The sequence below is a fragment of the Arctopsyche grandis genome, chromosome 2 (assembly GCF_051622035.1).
Source record: "Arctopsyche grandis isolate Sample6627 chromosome 2, ASM5162203v2, whole genome shotgun sequence".
Classification (NCBI taxonomy): domain Eukaryota; kingdom Metazoa; phylum Arthropoda; class Insecta; order Trichoptera; family Hydropsychidae; genus Arctopsyche; species Arctopsyche grandis.
In genome coordinates, this window is record NC_135356.1 from 28,612,943 (window position 1) to 28,634,086 (window position 21,144).

The 21,144-nt window shown below is 34.8% G+C and overlaps 2 protein-coding genes across 2 annotated transcripts in view; one reads left to right on the forward strand and one right to left on the reverse strand.

The window, feature by feature from the left end:
* LOC143922338 (uncharacterized) overlaps window positions 1-21,144 on the reverse strand; it is a 186,979-nt gene that overhangs the window by 153,688 nt on the left and 12,147 nt on the right. The gene's annotated exons all lie outside the window — the stretch shown is intronic.
* na (sodium leak channel non-selective protein na) overlaps window positions 1-21,144 on the forward strand; it is a 94,514-nt gene that overhangs the window by 66,866 nt on the left and 6,504 nt on the right. Inside the window, exons 15-26 of the mRNA XM_077445563.1 lie at window positions 27-212; window positions 12,732-12,911; window positions 13,000-13,120; window positions 14,611-14,742; window positions 14,824-14,991; window positions 15,063-15,130; window positions 16,263-16,403; window positions 16,489-16,609; window positions 17,111-17,244; window positions 17,321-17,486; window positions 18,555-18,749; window positions 18,887-19,104. Coding sequence (XP_077301689.1) covers window positions 27-212; window positions 12,732-12,911; window positions 13,000-13,120; window positions 14,611-14,742; window positions 14,824-14,991; window positions 15,063-15,130; window positions 16,263-16,403; window positions 16,489-16,609; window positions 17,111-17,244; window positions 17,321-17,486; window positions 18,555-18,749; window positions 18,887-19,104 — 1,830 coding nt within the window. The remainder of the gene's footprint in view (window positions 1-26; window positions 213-12,731; window positions 12,912-12,999; window positions 13,121-14,610; window positions 14,743-14,823; window positions 14,992-15,062; window positions 15,131-16,262; window positions 16,404-16,488; window positions 16,610-17,110; window positions 17,245-17,320; window positions 17,487-18,554; window positions 18,750-18,886; window positions 19,105-21,144) is intronic.

The following is a 21,144-nucleotide window of genomic DNA, read 5'->3' on the forward strand; positions in this document are numbered from 1 at the left end:
GTTTTTGAATGTATGGTCTGTTTTAGGTTTGGCTCGCGGTCTATACGTCGCTCCGTTCGCTCCGGTTCTATCAAACTCAAGCAAACTTATGAACATATCATGGAGAATGGAGATATTGGTGCTGCTCCTCGCGTCACCAGTAGCAGAGCTAGACCACATGACCTGGATATAAAATTATTACAAGCCAAGCGTCAACAAGCTGAAATGAGACGGTAGCTTTTCAATTTCTTTTTAAATCAAAAATAGACTTTATTCAAACTACTTAAAGGTTAATGTATTTAAAAGGGGGATTTGACTATTTTTCAACTAGTATTTTTCATACCAAAAGATGTTAAAAACTTAAGCATTACTTTTACTTATGAAAGACCTGTTTTTTTAATTCACTAGAAACATTGTCCTAGATTGGAAACAATTGGAATATTATTTAGTATCTTGAAAATGATCACTTAAATTTAAAAATAAATGTTCGCCAACTAAATAAAATTTAACTATATAATATAATGTGCTAGGCATTTTTGGATAGAAATCTTACTAGGATTAGAGGCACTAAGCAAACCTTAATATCTATCATTTTCTTCAGTTATACATAATCTCTGAATATTTTTTAATTTCTATATGTTTCTGCTGTATCTATATACAGATGTTCATGTATTAAAATGATTTTAATTATATGTATATAAAAAAATCTTTTGTTTTACATTAAAGAAATTGTTTTACAGAAAAAAATCTTTTGTTTTAAAGAAAAAAAATCTGGTTTACAGAAAATAAATTTTATACAAACAAATACAAATTATTTTTAATTTGTATTTGTATTTTAAAAACTAATGTTTTTAAAAACAAGTGTTTTTACCCGGCTTCGCTCGGTATTTGTAATATAAACAGCTTAAACATGGCTAATCTAATAGCACTAGCGGATCCAGGAGATGGAAGAGGTGGGGGCCATTTTGGAATTGATATTGGCCTAATTTAGGGTTGCCATATTTTCCCGATACCCTGTCGGGGCATTTTGGTGGAGGAAATTTTTTTTCGTTTAATTTAATTAGATAACCTATCAGTGCGTCGATATATAAAATAACCACCACAGGCGAATTTTTTTTACGTATAACTCTAAAATAAAAGTTCTAATGTAAAAATTAAAATTCTATATTAATTCTTCGATTAATCCAAATTCAAATACTTCAATGAGATGTTGAAACAATTGAAACGTTGTAAAAATATTATAAATAAGTGAAAGTTCTCTAAACTTATCATTTAATTACTCATATTCTGAGGGAACATAGGATAGAACACAAAATGACGCCTAATGACGATAAATTTCGTACCATCAAACAGATTTACATACATATTTCGATTAATACGATCCATTGTATTAATCGAAATATGTTTGTTCCCTATGTTCTATTTATATATTAAGTTGGGTCTTTAATTGGTAAATAAAACATTGCGCTGCCTTTTTCTTTCAACTCCACCATTTCGTTTCGTCGTATTTTATTATTTTTATTTATTTTTTATTCGTTTATCGAATATTGGGACATTTTCAGTTTCGCCGGGACACAACGGTCTTCACTTGGGACATGTCTTAGCATATGTTCAATTAGGCTAGCAACATACTATATAATTGAACATATTATATAAAAAATATGTGGTTAATATATGTAATTAACATTTTTATGATAATAATAAATAATAGTAAACATGATACATACCTATATAATTGTGATAAAACTATTCTGGTTGTAAAACTCATTTCAAAAAGAAGAATTATAATAATAAATTAATAAATTAGAAGAATTTGGAATTTAAGCGATTTGAAGATAAAATATTACAAATTTCATTTTGTGGTTTATTGAAACGATGTAAAAAATCTTTTGCAGTTTGAATTGAATTTATACGATATTTATATCGTTGGTGTATTTCCAATAATCCATCGTTACCATGAAGTTTCAAAAACTTTTTTAGAACTTTTGTAACTTAAGTTCCAGCTTCAACATTACATCGTCCTTCGCCTACAACTTCAGTGCAAAACAAAGAACAATATTTACAAAATACTCCTTTCATAATTGGGGAATAAACTAACCATGGATATTTATCGAAATGACTTATATTTAAATATCCTTTTACAATTTTATCCCTCATTTTGTGCTCCGAATATGGAAATAGATATGTTCTTCTTGATGGTGAAAATGGATTTTCTAAAAGTTCATTTTTATTTAAATCACTAAGACTTTTTAAATTCTGAACATACTCGTATGTACATATATGCCAAAGTCGTTTTCACAAGTTATATCACTTGGTTCAGTTTCTGATGTTGCCGAACCCAAGTACCCGAACCTGCGAAAGGCTGCGGCCCCTTCGGGGCCCCATGGGGCTGCGCCCCGTGCGCCCCCGCGGGGGTGAATCGAAATTGAATCGAAAAAAATTAAATCGGCGCCTATGGATCGAAAAAAAAATCGAATCACGTGTGCGATGACGTCACCATTATATAGTCATATTATTAATTTATCTATTTATATGTATATATAAAAATGAATGTCTGTGTGTGTCTCGAATAGGCTCCTAAACTACGGAACCGATTACGATGGAACTTTAAGGATTTGTTGTATTTATGTCCGGGAAGATTACTGTGAAAAATAATTGTCCAAAAACGGGAACGAAATCGGGAAAAACGGGAATGAGTGTCATTGCAACGCAATAATATCAAATGTGTTCGCTGCCTGCGTTTTTCCGACAAATGGGAACGGGAACGGGAATCGAATTCGTTATTGTGGCATTGCAACGCATGCCGGGTTCAGCTAGTTGATTATAAAATGTAATGTAATGGCTTGTACAAAATTGATTATAAAATGTAATGTATTGGCTTGTAATGGCTTGTACAAAAGAAAGTACTCGGTCAAGATTTCCCGGAAAGTATCGTGTCTGTCGCACTGCTTTTTCCTCGTCTCCGAAAATTGTACGTCAAGTCCTGGATATCTGAGTTTGGCTCGCAGTCAAGATGTGCGATAGGCTGTCGCCAGTGGCGTCTCGTCGCCGAGGAGAGGTAAAAACGCCCGGGGGCGGCACATCAGATAACGTTATCATTTTTTACGTATCCCGAACGAGAATAAATCATATATAGAAGGGTGCCGCCCGGGTAATTTCATGCTGGCCCGGAGCTAGGGTAGGGGAGACATCGGGGTAGGCGCCAGGCGTTGTTCACAGAGGCGCCCCGGGCGACACAACCACAGACAAGAATACTCTATTTACCTCGCACAATGTCTAATTAGTATAAATTTCAATTGAAACCTAATCTCAATTCATACGCACAGTATTCATTTAAATAAATAAATAAATATGTTAAATAAATAAATAAATACTGCAACAGATTGTAGTTACATACATAAGGTGACAATATGTACGTCCCGTTTTTTACGTCCTTTGCGTTCGTCTCATCGTTTTCTTATAATTGTTTGATTTGTCTCGTTTTGTCCGTATATTGATGCACAGACGAATTTTTTTGTAAACACATTTGTTATAACGAAAAAATTAGGTTTTATAAAATCAAATTGCAACATCTGAAACTGTGAAATTTTGTGCAATTTTAGTTAAAAGGACTGCACTCAAGGCTGAAATAATGACAACGTCAGTCGGCATAAGACCGGATGTTAAATTTCTCCATCGCGTCGTTGCGGATTCATCATAAATTACGTTTTTAAATTAGCTTTTTCTCGAAATGCAGTCTCACCATGCCGAGACCGCTTCTCAAGGGTGCATTCTCCCCCCCCCCCCTCCCAACCTCCCCATCTGAAATACAGTTTGCAGCCGCAATAACAAAAGATAACGAACGTAGTTCGTTATCGAACGTAGTTCGATAACGTAGTTCGCCTTCCGGTATGATTCTTCCGCACCGGGGATGATTGCGAATGAAATAAATTGAATAATTTACATAGTAATTCGGAAGTGTCGGATGCCCTGCAGAACGATCTGAACCATTGATGATTTGATAACTAGAGTTTGAAACAACATCTGAATTGATCAAACGCAATGGCGATGTAAGCGATGCACATTTAAATCCCGGAAAGATGATAGAAAATATTCAGATATATAATATTTTACACACAATGTTTCATACCATCGTTCTATAAATACAAATAGTTTTATTTATGACGGCCATCAACGGAAATTCATACATTTTTTGAATAAATTGAGAGACAGTGCTGTAAATCATTAGGTTAACAACGTAACGAAAATATTATGCGAAAGATAATCGCATACACTTAAAATCATTGTGACAAAGCATACTTTATTGAAAGATGTGAATATTATTGCTATTATATTCACCAAATTTAAAATTTTTTCAAATTTATTCACCAAATTTCAAATTTCTGTGTATAAGTTTTTGTTTTTCTCCACTCCGTTGACACCCGAAAACGATAATTTAATAAAAAAAGAACAAACACCGATTTAACACAAAAATTAAAGAATTTTTATTTTTATCCAATACTAGCTGTATTACCCGACTTCACTCAGTATTTATAATATAAACCGCTTAAACATGACTAATCTAATAGTAAACAATTTATTAAAAAAAATAAAAAATAAAAAATAAAAATTTAAAATAAAAAATAAAATAATAAAATAATCAAAAAAAAACCTAATTTTTTTTGCCGTCTAGGGCTTCGCCCTCGGCGCCCCCCTGAGCCTTTGCCTTCTAGGGCTTCACTCTCGGTGCCCCCATGAGGCTGCACCCCCCTGCGCCCCCTTCCGAGCCCCATGCAGCTGAGCTCCATAAGGCTGCGCCCCATAAGGCTGCGCCCCATGAGGCTGTGCCCCATGAGGCTGCACCCTATGAGGCTGCGCCCCATGCGGCTGAGCCCCATAAGACTGCGCCACATAAGGCTGCGACCCATAAGGCTGCGCCCCCTTCGGGGCCCCATGGGGCTGCGTAAAGTCAAATCGGCGCCTATGAATCCTTATGGGGCGCAGCCTTATGGGGAGGAGCAATATGGGGCTCAGCCTTATGGGGCGCAGCCTTATGGAGCTCAGCCACATAGGGCCTCGAAGGGGGCGCAGCCTCATGGGGCGCAGCCCCATGGGACTCCGAAGGGGGCGCAGCCCCATGGGACTCCGAAGGGGGCGCAGTCTTATGGGGCTCAGCCGCATGGGGCCCGAAGGGGGCGCAGCCTCATGGGGCGCCTTCTCCATGGGGCCCCAAAGGGGGCGCAGCCTTATGGAGCTCAGCCGCATGGGGCCCCGAAGAGGGCGCAGTCTTATGGGGCCCCGAAGGGGGCGCAGCCCTAAAAGGCATTAGTTAAGGGGGGCGCAGAGGGGCGAAGCCCTAAAAGGCAAAGGCTCAGGGAGGCACCGAGGGCGAAGCCCTAGAAGGCAAAGGCTCAGGAGGGCGCCGAGGGGAAAAAAATATTTAGATATTTTTTTAAAAATTTTTTTTAATTTTAAATTTTTTTTTTTTTTTTTAATAAAATGTTCACTATTAGATTAGTCATGTTTAAGCGGTTTATATTATAAATACTGAGCGAAGCCGGGTAATACAGCTAGTCTAATATATAATTTGGAAAGAGACTTGGTATGTATGTATGTATGTATGCAGTGGCGGACTGGGACTGAAATTAGTGCATTCCAGGAGTCAAAGGGGGCCCACCCAGGGTTAAAAAAATTTGTCCCCCCCCCCCCCCCATATAATGGTCTGTACGCACCAAACCAACGACGATTTTGGGCCAACTTTTAAAACCAGTAGCGTACAAAACATCGAAATAAAAATTAAATTAAAAAATTGAAATTTAATATCAAAATTAAGCCAACGAGCGAGATTGAGCTAAAATTAGATCATCGTTGATGTTTTGAATTACGACGATACGCATTACAACCAGAGAAATATTATAATTTCTGATTACAAGCGAAAAAAACCTTGTTATTGTTTCTTATAAGTCGTCACGATATACTACTGTGTTTCCCAATTTGGAAACATTTAACCAACGACGATTTTGGGCCAACTTTTAAAACCAGTAGAGTACAAAATATCGAAATAAAAATTTAATTAAAACATTGAAATTCAATATCAAAATTAAGCTAACGAGCGAGATTGAGCTAAAATTAGATCATCGTTGATGTTTTGAATTACGACGATACGCATTACAACCAGAGAAATATTATAATTTCTCTGATTACGAGCGAAAAAATCCTTGTTGTTATTTCTTATTAAAAGTCGTCACGATATACTACTGTTTCCGCCGCCGATGAGACATTAAACAAAAAAATTCGGGTGTGACCAACCCATGACTTTATCTATGTATTTGAGGAATATAAGAAGGTTACAAAACAAAATTCGATATTGATCTGATTATGATAGCGATACAAATTGAGCGCAAATGTATGGAAACTTGCACAAAACAAAAGTTCTACTTCCGGTTGTCTGATTGTGTTCAATTTTTTTTTTTTACTTAAAAACACTCAGTATCATATCATACTCATTAAATATCAAGAAAATAAAAATAATTTTAAAGGTCAAAATAAGATATTGAAATAATGTTTTAAAAAAAAATACTACTTCCGGTTTACGAATTCTGACCAAAACCCTACCAGCTCTAAGTTAGTACATAAAGGATAGAAATATAAATTTTCAGCTTAATACGTTCAGGGGTGTGGACAGAGTAGTGGGCACAACATTTTTGACCTTTCTACGAGGAAAAAATCCCACTTCCGGTTCAATTAATTAAGTGATTTTTTTTATTTTTACTTAAAATTACTATTTTTACTGTACACAATAAATATCAAGAAGCTTAAAACAATTTAAAAGGTCAAAATAAAAGAATGAAATATTGTTTTAAAAAAAAATACTACTTCCGGTTTACGAATTCTGACTAAAACCCTACCAGCTCTAAGTTAATACATAAAGGATAGAAATATAAATTTTCAGGTTAATACGTTCAGGGATGTGGACAGAGTAGTGGGCACAACATTTTTAACCTTTCTAAGAGAAAAAAATCCCACTTCCGGTTTATAAAATTTAATAATTTTTTTTTCTTTTCATTATATTGCTACAAGAATTATACTTGAATTTTTTCGTGACGAACACACATGTTTAAGGGGTCGAAAAAAATAGTGGAAGAAAAATCGAACAAGAGTAAACTGCCACTTCCGGTTGACAGATGCCTACTAAATTTTATAAATAACTTGGTACTAAGCTTAAACTTCTAGATATGAAATTTCAGTTCAATAAACCAAAAAGTTTTTGAGAAAAACATAAAAAACCTCGATTCTCTAGAGTAAAAGTACTACTTCCGGTTCAGATAGAAATATTTAAAAAGTTTAAGGTTATAAAAATTATTATTTCTATTATATTTAAAAAAAAATCATTCTGATTCAGTTAGTGGTTTGGGAGATAATTGAATTCAAAAACTTAAAAAAAAGAGGACACCTATACTCAACTTAAAAATTTGAAAAAAATTTACGTCGTGTCGATAAAAATTTCAGTAACGGATACTAAGTTTCAGTTCGACACACAGACACATTTTTTCTAGATCATGAAAACGTGATCAGTGATCGATTCTGAGTTCGAATCAGTCAAAATCTCGAGTTCGAATTTTCGCATGATCACAAAACTTCATCTATTGTTACTACGTACATAGATAAAGTAAAAACTGTCGGTGATTTGTCAATGGGTTTTTTTTTCTTTCGTCGAAATAAAATTAATAATCACACATTATCCGATAAATTTTACCTCTGAGATGGATTTAATTATTTGATTTATTTCGACGAGAGAAACAATTGAAGACATCCGATAAAATTTAACTATGAAATGATTTAATTAATTGATTTATTTCGACGAGAGAAACAATTGAAGACTAAAAAAATTTCGTTTGATAAACCGACAACGTACCGGGTTGGGACCATCGCTCGGTCACCCATACTTATACATGAGATATTCTCAGTAACTGCGCATTACGGGGAAGTAAAAATAATAATTCTTTGATTTTTTTTTCGATCTTAGTGCGTATCTTCGTAAGTCAAAACATCTTCGACAAACAAAAGTCGAGGATTACCTGTATGTGATTGTTGATGATCTAATTTTAGGTCAATCTGGAAAATTTATTTAAATTGGGCATGTTCTGTTTTAACTTTCAATATTTTATTGTAATTTTAATATATTGATTATAATTTTATTTTGATATTTGAATTTAATTTTAATATAATAATAATAGTTTTAATTTTGATATTTAATTTCTATTTTTAAATTTTATTTTTATTTCGATATTTTGTACGCTCTGGTTTTATCCTGCTGGTTAAAACATTGGACCAAAATCGTCGTTGGTTTGGTCCGTACGCAGCATAACAAAATTTTCTCCTTTCCATCACGCTAAAAATCAAGGGTAAAAAAAAATAAAATTTTCAAAAATGGGAATAAACAAATTTAAGTACAAGAAAAATGGCAAAAGCAAAATAGATCCATAAATTACATTGTATATTTCTTTTTAACCCTTGTCCTAGGTAAATATAATGCATCATAAAAGAATGCGGCATAAAAGCGGCTTTTACTTTCGGTAGAAAACAATCAGGGACGTCATTTCAGCTTTTTCTTTGGGGGCGCAGGCAAAGATTAGTCAAATTGAATTTTTTTTGAAAAAATCTTTTTTTATCGGAATAAAAATGGAAAATATTCTTTGCACACACCTTATTGAGTTATAAAATATGAAAAAAATAAGCTTATTTTTGAAAGAATAATTATAAAAAAATATTATGTAAAAAGTGAAAAAAGCGCCGCAGGCGAAAATTTTTTTCTAAAAATCTTCACATGGTCAACAAAACTCGACCATCAAACTGAGTCACTAAAACACTATCAATTAACTTAATTTCTACTGACTGTCTTTTCAATTTATCTATGTAACAGTTGGGCTGAAAAGTTCGTAGGCTAGCATAGAAAAAATCTTTTTTTTGTTAGAATTTGATTTTATTATTCAATATAGTTGCCTTCGAGGGCGATACAACGATTATAGCGGTCATACAATTTTTCGATACCATTTTTATAGTACGATTTGTCTTTAGCCTCAAAATAGGCTTCAGTTTCGGCGATTACCTCTTCATCGGCGCAAAATTTCTGTCCAGCGAGCATCCTCTTGAGGTCTGAGAACAGGAAAAAGTCGCTGGGGGCCAGATCTGGAAAATACGGTGGATGCAGAAGCTATTCGAAGCCCAATTCATGCAATTTTGCCATCGTTTTCATTGATTTGTGACACGGTGAATTGTCTTGATGAAACAGCACTTTCTTCTTCTTCAAATGGGGCCGTTTTTCCGCGATTTCGTCCTTCAAACGCTCCAATAACGCTACGTAATAGTCACCGTTTATGGTTTTTCCCTTTTTAAGATAGTCGATGAATATTATACCATGCGCATCCCAAAATACTGATGTCATAACCTTGCCAGCAGACTTTTGCGTCTTTCCACGCTTTGGAGTCACTTCATCACGTGCAGTCAACTCGGCTGATTGTCGATTGGACTCCGGTGTGAAATGATGGAGCCATGTTTCATCCATTGTCACATATCGACGCAAAAATTCGGGTTTATTACAATTGAACAGCTCCAAACACTGCTCAGAATCATCAATTCGTTGTTGTTTTTGGTCGATTGTGAGCTCGCGCGGCACCCACTTTGAACAGAGCTTTCGCATACCCAAATATTCATTCACGATATGTCCAACACGTTATTTTAATATCTTTAGGGTCTCAGCTATCTCAATCAATTTCACTTTACGGTTATCCAAAATTATTTTGTGGACTTTTTTGATGTTTTCGTCGGTAGCAGCCTCTTTGGGGCGTCCACTGCGTGCAACGTCCTCGGTTCTCATTTCGCCTCGTTTAAACTTAGCAAACCACTTCTCAACGGTTGATTTTCCTGGTGCAAGGTCCGAATAATGTTTATCAAGCCAAACCTTGGCTTCAATAGTATTTTTTTTTCGCCGAAAAACAATGCTTTATTAACACACGAAATTCCTTTTTATCCATTTTTTCAAACTAATAAAAGTTGCTTCACTCAAAATGCTATAACACACAAACTAATAGTACGACAGCTGTCAAATTTATACACGTGTCTTTTTAAGGTTAGGGCTAACTAAAAATCATATGGATTTAATACTAGTAGCGCTATCTATGTGTCAGCCTACGAACTTTTCAGCCCACCTAATACATACATACATACATATGTACGTAATAACAATAGATAAAGTTTTGTGATCATGCGAAAATCGGGATTTTGGGGAGGGGGCCCCTATCCTATATTTCTATATACATGGATGTGTCTAGATTACGAATAGATTTTATATTCGGAAACTGTTTAAAATTGTGTATTTAAATCTTACTATATCGTCGAAGTATAATCAAATGTTATTTTGAAAGTATGAAGTAAATTTAAATCGCTGGTTGATGATGAATCGTCCTATCAAAATTGTTTTAAGCAATTCAGTTTATATTATTCACGGAAATTTGTTTATTCCCATTTTTATTTCAGTAGGTAGTTGTTATATAGGTATTGGTATATACATAATATTGAGGTTAGAAATGGGCCCAGCAAAAGGGCCCACGCAAATGTTGAAACTTACATTTCGAGCCTAATAAAAAAAGTTAACCGATCCTTGGGCTGTTAAAGCAGGTATTAGTTGTTTGTGTATATCGTAAGAAATTTGTTTTGTTGAAATACCCAAACTTTAGGTCCCAAAGTGCAATATCCTATAAATTTTTACACGCGTGAAATAGTTAAAAAGTTATTTAATTTTACTGATAGTGGGGCCCACATGCCATCGGGCATGTTCGCTTGTATGGCCAGTCCGCCACTGTATGTATGTATGCATATATGTATCCTTCGTTCGTCGTCCGTAGATCGGTGACGTCATCGAACACGTGATTCGGTTTATATTTTTTTCGATTCATAGGCGCCGATTTAACAACCGCATATCACTGTTCTATTAAAAAAAACCACTGTACATAACCAAGTACAAAATAAACAACAACGCATGAACACATAAAGCGCGCATGCGTTAGGAAACAATACCTGAAATGTGAAATGTATATATGTATGTATGTATCCTTCGTTCGTCGTCCGTAGATCGGTGACGTCATTCGATTCATAGGCACCGATTCCCTTTTTTTCGATTCAATGGATTCACCCCCGCGGGGGCGCGAGGGGTGTAGTTTCGTGGGGCCCCGAAGGGGCCGCAGCCTTATGGGGCCCCGAAGGGGACGCAGCCTTATGGGCCGCAGCCTTATGGGGCGCTGCCTTATGGAGCTCAGCCGCATGGGGCCCCGAAGGGGGCGCAGTCTTATGGGGCTCAGCCGCATGGGGCCCCGAAGGGGGCGCAGGGACGCGGAGGGGCGAAGCCCTAAAAGGCAACTGATATGGGGGCGAAGCCCTAGACGGCATTTAATCATGGGGGCGCGGAGGGGCGAAGCCCTAAAATACATTAGCTAAGGGGGGCGAAGCCCTAGACGGCATTTAATCATGGGGGCGCGGAGGGGCAAAGCCCTAATAGGCTTTTTTATTTTTTTTATTTTTTAATTTAAATTTTTTTTTTTTAATAAAATGTTTACTATTAGATTAGTCATGTTTAAGCGGTTTATATTATAAATACATATAGATATAGAAAATTTAGATTTTTTTTTATTTTTTTTTAATAAAATGTTTACTATTAGATTACTCACGTTTAAGCGGTTTATATTATAAATACTGAGCGAAGCCGGGTAATACAGCTAGTATTTTATAAATAGGAAACCAAATATTCAAACGATATTGAATTTATACAACTGTTTACAACTTTCGACCGATTGCTTACAAAGTCGTATCGAGACTAGCTATGAAGAGATTCATTTTTGTCAGACTTTGTAGAAAGTCAAGTAACACGTGCAATGTTTTTTGTTGTTTTCCAAGTAAAATATACCAATAGCAATAGCACAGATTTCAAAAAAACCTTTTTTTTTGCTAAAAGCCATAAATTATGAGATACTCTTAAGATAGAATCTTGTATTATCCTTCGCAAGTGTGCGCCTAGGCAAAGGGTCTTGTTGCAGTATGCAATAACTAAAGCCCGGATAGCCAAGGTGCCCTTAATTGTTCAAATGTTGTAAATTCATTGTTAAAGGTTTGCCGAACCTTTTTTACAAAGCATTTACAACAATGGAACAATGAGCGGCACCTTGGCTATCCGTACTCTAGCAATAACAATGAAACTCGAACTCCGAACTAAAATATATTTGTAAAAATAATGAATAACATATCGTCCAAGGTGGGTGCTATGGCACCCAGGGCACCCCCCTTGGATCCGCCCTTGTCTAATAGTAAACATTCATTTGTTTTTTTATTAAATTGATTTGAATCGAAAAAAATAATATTCAACAATATCGATATCATCATCAAAGAAACTTTGATTTGTTTTCGATGCTCCCACCCCAACCTTACATAATTACATAGTTTCATACAAAGTCTCTTACAAAATTATATATTAGATGTATAAAAAAATATATATCTATGTTACCATTCTAGGTATTTTCTTTTTTTTGTATTTTATTTTTTTTTCTTTTTTTTTATGTTTACTTTTTTGAATATTTTTGTTTTTATTTTATTATTTGTATAAGTCAAACCCTTTGGGTATATCGGCTTTGCCGGATTCCCCGTGTATTTTAAATAAATTTAAAAATATATACATATATATAAACATTTTTCTGGTAATATATTAAATATTTTCTTTATGATAGAAATCAAAGAGAAGAAGATTTACGGGAAAATCATCCACTTTTTGATACTCCTTTATTAGCAGTTCCAAGGGAGTCCAAGTTTCGTAAAGTGTGTCAAGGCGCAGTATATGCCAGATATGACGCTCGGCTCAAAGATCCGCTCACTGGAAAGGAACGAAAAGTCCACTACAAAACTCTCCAGTATATATCCTTCATTTCACAATATTCATTATTTGACAATAATATAATTATATGTACATAAAATATACATCTTTTTTTTCATTTACAGCAATTTCTTGGGATTAGTGACGTACTTGGATTGGGTTATGATATTTGTGACGACCCTATCCTGCGTCTCGATGATGTTTGAAACCCCTTCTTATCGAGTCATGGAAAATCCTGCATTACAAGTAATATAAAACGTATCTAACACATATCATTACTGTAAGTTATTAGTAAGTATAAAATTTAAATTATGTATTATTAAAAACCAAATACACAAATCATATATGTATAGGGTTGCCAGGCGTCCCGATTAATCGGGATTGTTACCGGTTTTAAGCCTTGTGTCTTTTCGGGACGCCCAAAAGACCCAGTTTTCAAATGTTTTTATTATATGCATACTTTTTAAGCATTTTCGTCTGTCTACATAGTCCATATATTATAGTATATTAATGTAAAATTCGAAAGTTCAATTTTTACCCATCCAAGTTAAATCGATGTTAAATAAATACAAAGTAAATGGAATAATTTCAAAAGGACAAATTGAGGGATTTAGTAAAGTAGCAACGTTTTATGAAACGTTGATAGATTATTTGAAACAATGAACAATACCATTAAAAGTATATTCTGTGTTTTCTTGAGCTTGGAAAAAATACCAGAATGGCCAGATATTGGAAAATCAATTGAATATTTAAATACGAAAAATATTCTAACAAATGACGCATATATATTTTTTTATTTATACCATGAAGGCCTAACTGGTAGCCTCAATGCGCCTTCCTGGGCAGAAACATTGTGCATTTGATACAAGTGTTATTAGTATCATACAAAGTATTTAAATACATATCAATTAACATTCACAGATACATCCATGGTCAAATTTGTAAATTTGCAGCATTTTAGACAATTCAAGGTCTGGCCAGCAGAAACCAGTGGGTTTTGAACCCACTTTGCTCAAAGCATTATATGCTAACCACTAATATATTCTGCTAGTTTATATTATATATTATATACATATTTGTTTAAAAAATATATTAAAAAGAGAATGACAATACTAGGGCATAATTGTAACGTGGAGAGAATATTCTTGTTATTGGAGATTCAATGGACTGGTGAAAGAAATAGACTTTCTATAGTTAAAAGTATTCTACATACATTGCATTGAAAACTATGATTTAAATTGTTATCAAATGTATGGTTATGTACTTAAAAATAAAGTATTCTTTCAGAAGGCCAAATCTAATGAAAAATATACATACAAATTGATGTTTAAAATTGTTTTTATTCCTATGTCTATATTTGACTGTTCTTGTTCTAATTAATAAATAATTAATGTTAAAGTTTGTTGATTTTATTTTCTTATGTAATATAAATTAAAAATTAAATAGAAGCTACATACATGGCAGCCCATGCGAGCCAAAATCTCGGGGCGAGGAAAAAACTAAGATTGTTGATTTTCCCAGTTAAACTTGGAAGAAATCTGGCAACCCTATGTATATATGTACATATGTACATACAATATCTATTACTATGACGATTTTCAAACAGTAACACATTTTTGAAAAGGTCTAAACTTTAAACTAAGCAAATATAACATTAAAATTTAGAATGTTTGAACAACAACTGCTTAGTATAGTGATACTGAACTTATTGTATCGGGTGTTATAATATTCGACAGGTGGCAGAGTACGGCTTTGTTATATTTATGAGCTTGGAACTAGCGCTTAAGATATTAGCCGATGGATTATTTTTCACACCGAAAGCCTATTTAAAAGATGCTGCATCAGCATTAGACGTGTTTATATATGTGGTAATGTATTTTGAGCTTTTCACTACATCCTTTTTCGTATTAAGCAAGTTCGACTGTACATTTTTTGCTTTATTTCATAAGGTTTCGTTAACATTTTTATGGTGGATGCCCGTCAAAGTACCTTCGGGCTCCTTAGCCCAGTTCCTAATGGTCTTACGCTGCGTACGACCCCTTCGTATATTCACATTGGTGCCTCACATGCGAAAAGTCGTGTACGAATTGTGCCGCGGCTTCAAAGAAATCCTATTAGTAAACCATCCATTCTGAACAAAAATTTAGATCCATATTAACAATTTATAAAATAAATCTCATCATTTCAGGTATCAACTCTCCTAATTTTACTAATGTTCATATTCGCCAGCTATGGAGTACAACTGTATGGCGGAAGGTATTTAAATTTATCATAAATTTGGGCTTAAATATATACTACATCCAAGAGTAATTAATGAACAAGTGAACATTCGAGAAAATAAGGTCCTAGATCGGGGTTGCCAGACGTCCCTATTTGAGCGGGACTGTCCCGAGTCCCACATTCTTCTTCTTCTTGTGCCATGTCCTCCTAGAACGTCGGCAACTAGATGTCCCATTCTTATTTTGTCCATTGCTGCTCGGAATAGTGCTCGGGTGCTGAGGCCGTACCACTGCCGAAGATTCTTTAGCCATGATGTTTTTCGTCTATCTTCCTCCTGTTTTCCGCAGTCCCACATTGCCTATGAAAATTCCGACTTCACAAAATTTATATATGTACAAAAATGTACGTAAAAAGAAATGGTTTGACTTCAAAAGTAACAAATTTCAATTCATTAAAGTCTTGTCCTTAAACCAAACATAAAAATCGAATTTTCTTCAATTGAAGAATTAACAAAATTATTTGAAATGTTGACCTTCTATACGAAGATGTCTGTTTATTAAACAAATTTTTACTGAAGCAAACGAGAAAAAAACAATGTATGAGAAATGGATAATATTTTTTAAAGATCATTCCACTTGCAATAATTTGTATAAAATTGTGGACCACATCCTCTCAATTCTACATTCCATTGCAATTTGCGAAAGAATATTTAGTCTAATGAGTGCAACCCGGAGAAAGGAGAGAAACAGCTTAGTATTAAAAACCGTAGAAACTGAATTAATGCGATTGTAATGATGCATTTAAAACAAAATGTAATTGTATCCAATATATTTTAATAACTATGATTCCTGTGAATTATTAAGTGACTATTTTTTTCTTAATTCCTTCATTAATTCTTAAGCTTCTTGTTTTATTTTTGATCTTTCGAAATAGTGAATGTTCCGATCTGTGATTTTGGAAATCTGGCAACCCTGTTCTAGATTCTCCAATATCCCAAGAATACGTCACTATTGGACTTACGCTATTTTTTCATGTTAAAAAATTTTTCATTTTTAACAAAGGGGTTCCAGAAACCTTTGGAAATCCACCGGATGAGGACACTGCATATGATTGTATGTATGGATTACGAATACGATAGGTAGTTTTTAAATCAAATGTGAAATTTCAGATTGGCCCGTTGCAACGATCCAGTGGTGATCAAGAGGGAAAACTGCGTCGGAGTGTTCATAAGACGTGTGTTCGTTACCAAGATGAAACTGCAGGCCGTTGGCAACGAGACGTACCCATCTATGCTCGTACCGAGAGTGTGGTAAATTAATACATCGAATGTTTGTACATGTGAAAGTATTCGATTTGATATTATTATATATATATATATGGTGTTGTATCTGCAGGGCGAATCCTCGTCGGTTCAATTTTGACAATATCGGTGATGCCATGCTGGCACTGTTCGAGGTGTTGTCTTTCAAGGGCTGGTTGGATGTCAGAGATGTGCTGATCAAAGCTTTGGGACCGGTCTGTAGAATCTTCATGTGTTTCGGCATACATTAAAAATTCATTAATTACACAAACGATTCATTTACTGTTGAAAATAGTGTAAAACACTGTTCTTGATTAACTTCATATATGTATTAGGAGGACCGAAAAGTAATCAAAATTTTTTTCCCAAATTCCCTGTCTGTGCAATTTTCCTATGCGACGAAGATGATCCTGAACTATGGACCATGGACAGTCAATCTTTAATGATAATTCCTCAATGGTTTGACGAGGATCTGATTCCACCATTGACGTCGGGATATCATCGTCTAATTTTTAAGCTCTTCTTTTCGTGCGATCTCCTTGGATGTTCCTATTCCATTTTTAAATTGTTTACATCACCGATGACACTTGCTTAGTTTCAGAATATCCCCGTTAGGGCCTAATACATCTTCATATAACTCAATTTCATATTATATGCTGACTATGCCGAAAGGCAATTTTATTTTGTTTTAATAAATGTTATTTATACATTTTCAGGTTCACGCCATTTACATTCACGTTTACATATTCCTTGGTTGTATGATTGGTCTGACACTGTTCGTCGGCGTGGTGATTGCAAATTATTCTGAAAACAAAGGGACCGCACTCCTGACTGTCGATCAACGTCGATGGTTAATATCTATGAAAGCCCACACAAATATCCACACACAGAGTCGGACCTACAAGTTATTCAATCTGTTTCCACAGGTGCGATCTGAAGAAGAGGTTGAAGATCGCTCAGCCGCTGCATTTGCCTCCGAGACCCGACGGACGAAGATTTAGAGCCGCGGCCTATGACATCACTCAACACATTGCATTTAAACGTTGTATTGCAATTGCAGTACTGCTGAATAGCTCGTTACTTGCCGTTACTGTTAGTATTCCAATTATGCTTATTTCATAGATTGCTGTGCGATTTTATTGACTTGTGTGATCAAAACTGGCATTTGCGTTATATAATATATAATATGTTTTATACATGTGTGCATTGCTTTATATAATTCACTAGTGTTGTACCCGATGATGAGTGTTGGCATATTAAGTTATTAAATAAATAAAAAATTAAACAAATGTGTCGTCAGTCATGTGTTCGATCCCACGCGGTCGAATTTTTTTCAAATACCTTTTAAATATATTTATATTTAATTGTTTAATATGAAAAAAATTGTAAAAACTACCTACCTATATATAAACAATATATAACAGCGATAGAAAAATTAATTAATTAAATAAATTTTCAATACATGGTGGTAAATTCTCTGCCAAGAGGAAACATTGGTAGCAAATAGTATATATAGAAGTTTTTTTCTTTTGTTATATATACGTTTAACCAGCAGTATAGCTCAGTGGTTGCGTTTATGTTTAGCACCAAGAGATTATTGGATTCGATCCCGGGCTGATCTTTAATATACTGCTGGTTAGACTTGGATGTTTGTGAGTCCAAGCCGATCGTTTCTTATCAGAGTTTGCCAATTGTATCTGATCATTATTGAAACGGTTCCTTAAAATTGGCAAAAAAATCATCCTACCTGCTGTCACAAATTTTCTATATTAATGTACATATACACAAATTGTAAAAAAGTATGTACAGATCTAAAAATCCATAGATGTCTCAATGGATTAATGAATTATTTGTTAATTTCGTGTTCTTCGCGAAATTCAGTGATTTATGTAATAAAACATGCTGCATTGTTTGTAATTAATTGTCCAGGAAGGCGCATTGGGGTCTTCCTGTCAAGCCTTCCTGGTATATATCTATGTAAAAAATAATATGTATGTCAAATCGAAACGACTATTATAGTACGGCGAGCGTTATCTCAGACAGACAGACACACAGACAGAATAGCGATATATACATATATGATATAATTTGTGAATTTTCAATTGTTTATACATTTTGGATGTAAGGATAGTAAGAAAATGTGTTTATTTTGTTATTCAGTGGATCAAAGAAGCGCCGCACACGGAATGGCTTGCATTGACTTCTGCTCTTTTAACGTTAGTATTTGTAGCTGAGGTTGTGCTGAAGAATATCGCATTCACTCCAAGAGGCTATTGGCAAAGCAGACGTAACCGCTACGACCTGTTGGTTACCGTTGCTGGATGCATGTGGATATTCATACATTGCATGTTGAAGGTACATTTGATTCAGTCAATCTTTGTGAAATGCTCCAGTTGTTGGCCAAAATCCATAGTGTTTTACTAATCGAATGTGATCTGAGTTGAATACTATCGAGTATTTATGATCAATTACTAACACATTTCACATTTCAGAATGACCTGTCATACTTCATCGGGTTCATGGTGGTCATATTGCGATTCTTCACCATCACCGGAAAGCACACCACTCTCAAAATGCTGATGCTGACCGTCGGCGTATCCGTGTGCAAATCGTTCTTCATCATATTCGGAATGTTCTTGTTGGTATTCTTCTATGCCTTGGCCGGCACGATAGTCTTCGGCAACGTCAAATACGGCGAAGGAATCGGACGGTCTGTACGCTGGCTCACATCCTACATATGCGCCGTTAAATTTGAAAGTGGCAATAGTTCAATTTTTAGTTTCAAAAACACTATTTCTGTTTCACTTAATTCACTTCTTTTAATTTGTATTTTTTAATATTGTTAAACGTAAAGCATTATATTTAACTAGTGTTGTTCCCGATAAAATATCATTGCATGGGTTATGGCTACAGTGTCCTGTCCTTTAGATTTATTTATTTTATAAATTTGCCCTTTTGTCTTTTATTTTGTAACATGCAATGCAATTTGTAGATTTTATCAAATCTATTGATTACATTGAACAACAAAAAAAAATTACCGGAGTGGAGACATCAATCTTTACTAAGATTGATCCACCTTAATTCGAATATGACAATGATTTTTGTAGGTTTCTTTTTGGTTATGAGTAGTCACTGGACCCAGAAGGTGCTGCATATTGTTCAAAGGTTGTAAATGCATTGTTAAAGGTTTGCCGAACCTTTTTTACAAAGGATTTACAACAATGGAACAATGGATAGCACTGTGACTATCCGGTGTCTATTTATGAGATATAAACGTTTAACCCTGCCTCACCGAAGTGGGGTATGCAAGTGCCCCAATTTTTACGTTTTTCGTAATAACTATGTATGTGGTTTTCAAAGCTATACACCCTATATTTCTTGTATTCTTAGAATGAACGACAATAAATTTTGTATGATTTAAAAAAGGGGTAAAAAAATACATTTATACATTTCTACGTTCCAAAGTATGATTTAAAGTCGGTAGCGATAAGTTACATTTTTTACTGTTAGCTTGCATATTCTCATTGATTGATGAATCAATGCGAGAGAAAGAGACAGCTATATTTTCGTAAGCTATTGTTTTCGTCTCTTTTGGCGCGTGGCTATTGAGTCATGCAGTCGCCTGTTGGCCTTACCTATGTGCGTTTGCATGTTGATGCTTGTCGTTATCTTTTAATACAAAAATAGTCAAAAACATGCTATAGGACTAAAACTTTTTTATGTTGATGTATAAAATTATTAATAAGATACATATTGAGCCAATTTGTATTGAGAAAAGCTGTATTTTGATTAAAAAAATACTGGGGTTTTACTCGACCCCGGTTAGGGACACTCGTTCGATCTCGACGCTCCGTCCTTCAAAGGTTAAAAAAAATGCACAATTTTTACAGTCAAAATCTAGCAGTGCTATGACAAAAGTGAGTAGTATCATCAATAGTCGGGTGTTTTTCCTATTGATTGTGATTTTTCAATACTTATGAATGAATATTTAGCGAATTTTAAAAGTCAAAAATATACTTTTTTTTACACATTTTTTTTCCATGATGTAATGAGTTTATTTCGCTAATTTATTACATGTTTATAAGGATTGGTGTTGAATCTCAATATTTTTTTTATCCAAACGTACTAATTCGAGTGGTAAATGTCTTTTAAATTTCAATAATGTACAATAAATATTATTTAAAAATTCAAAATCTTAACTGATTCCTTAAATGTCCTTTATTTTCTCCAAAAAATATGGTCACCGTAGTTATGGCATATTAAGTTATTAAATAAAAAAAATTAAAAGAAATATGTCAGTGCTTTGTTCGGGACACGGTCAATTGGGCCCCCAGGACGATCGGTCGACCAGTGTTACTCGCCACTGCGTCAACTGGACGACGAGACTAGTGGGCACTGCATCAATTGGGCGCCCGTCGCACTGGGCGATCGTCGACTGGGCGACCGCCGACTCGGCCCGCTGGTGAAGTGGTCGCCAAGCTTACGTAAACTCTGCGTTTTGCAAGGAACGACCGCGACCGTCTCCGTTATAGGAATTTCCGATGCACTGACAAATATTCTACCTACATACATATGCTTTATACCGCTTTATTTTTCGTTTCAGTTTTACCAATTTTTCGTAACAACACGAATCATACTATTAATTTTTTTCGCTATATTATATTACATTTGCTGGAATTTTATATTAAACGTACTTTTATAAATACATGTGTGGCACCTTTTCACAAAAAATAATTGTAAGATGACAAAT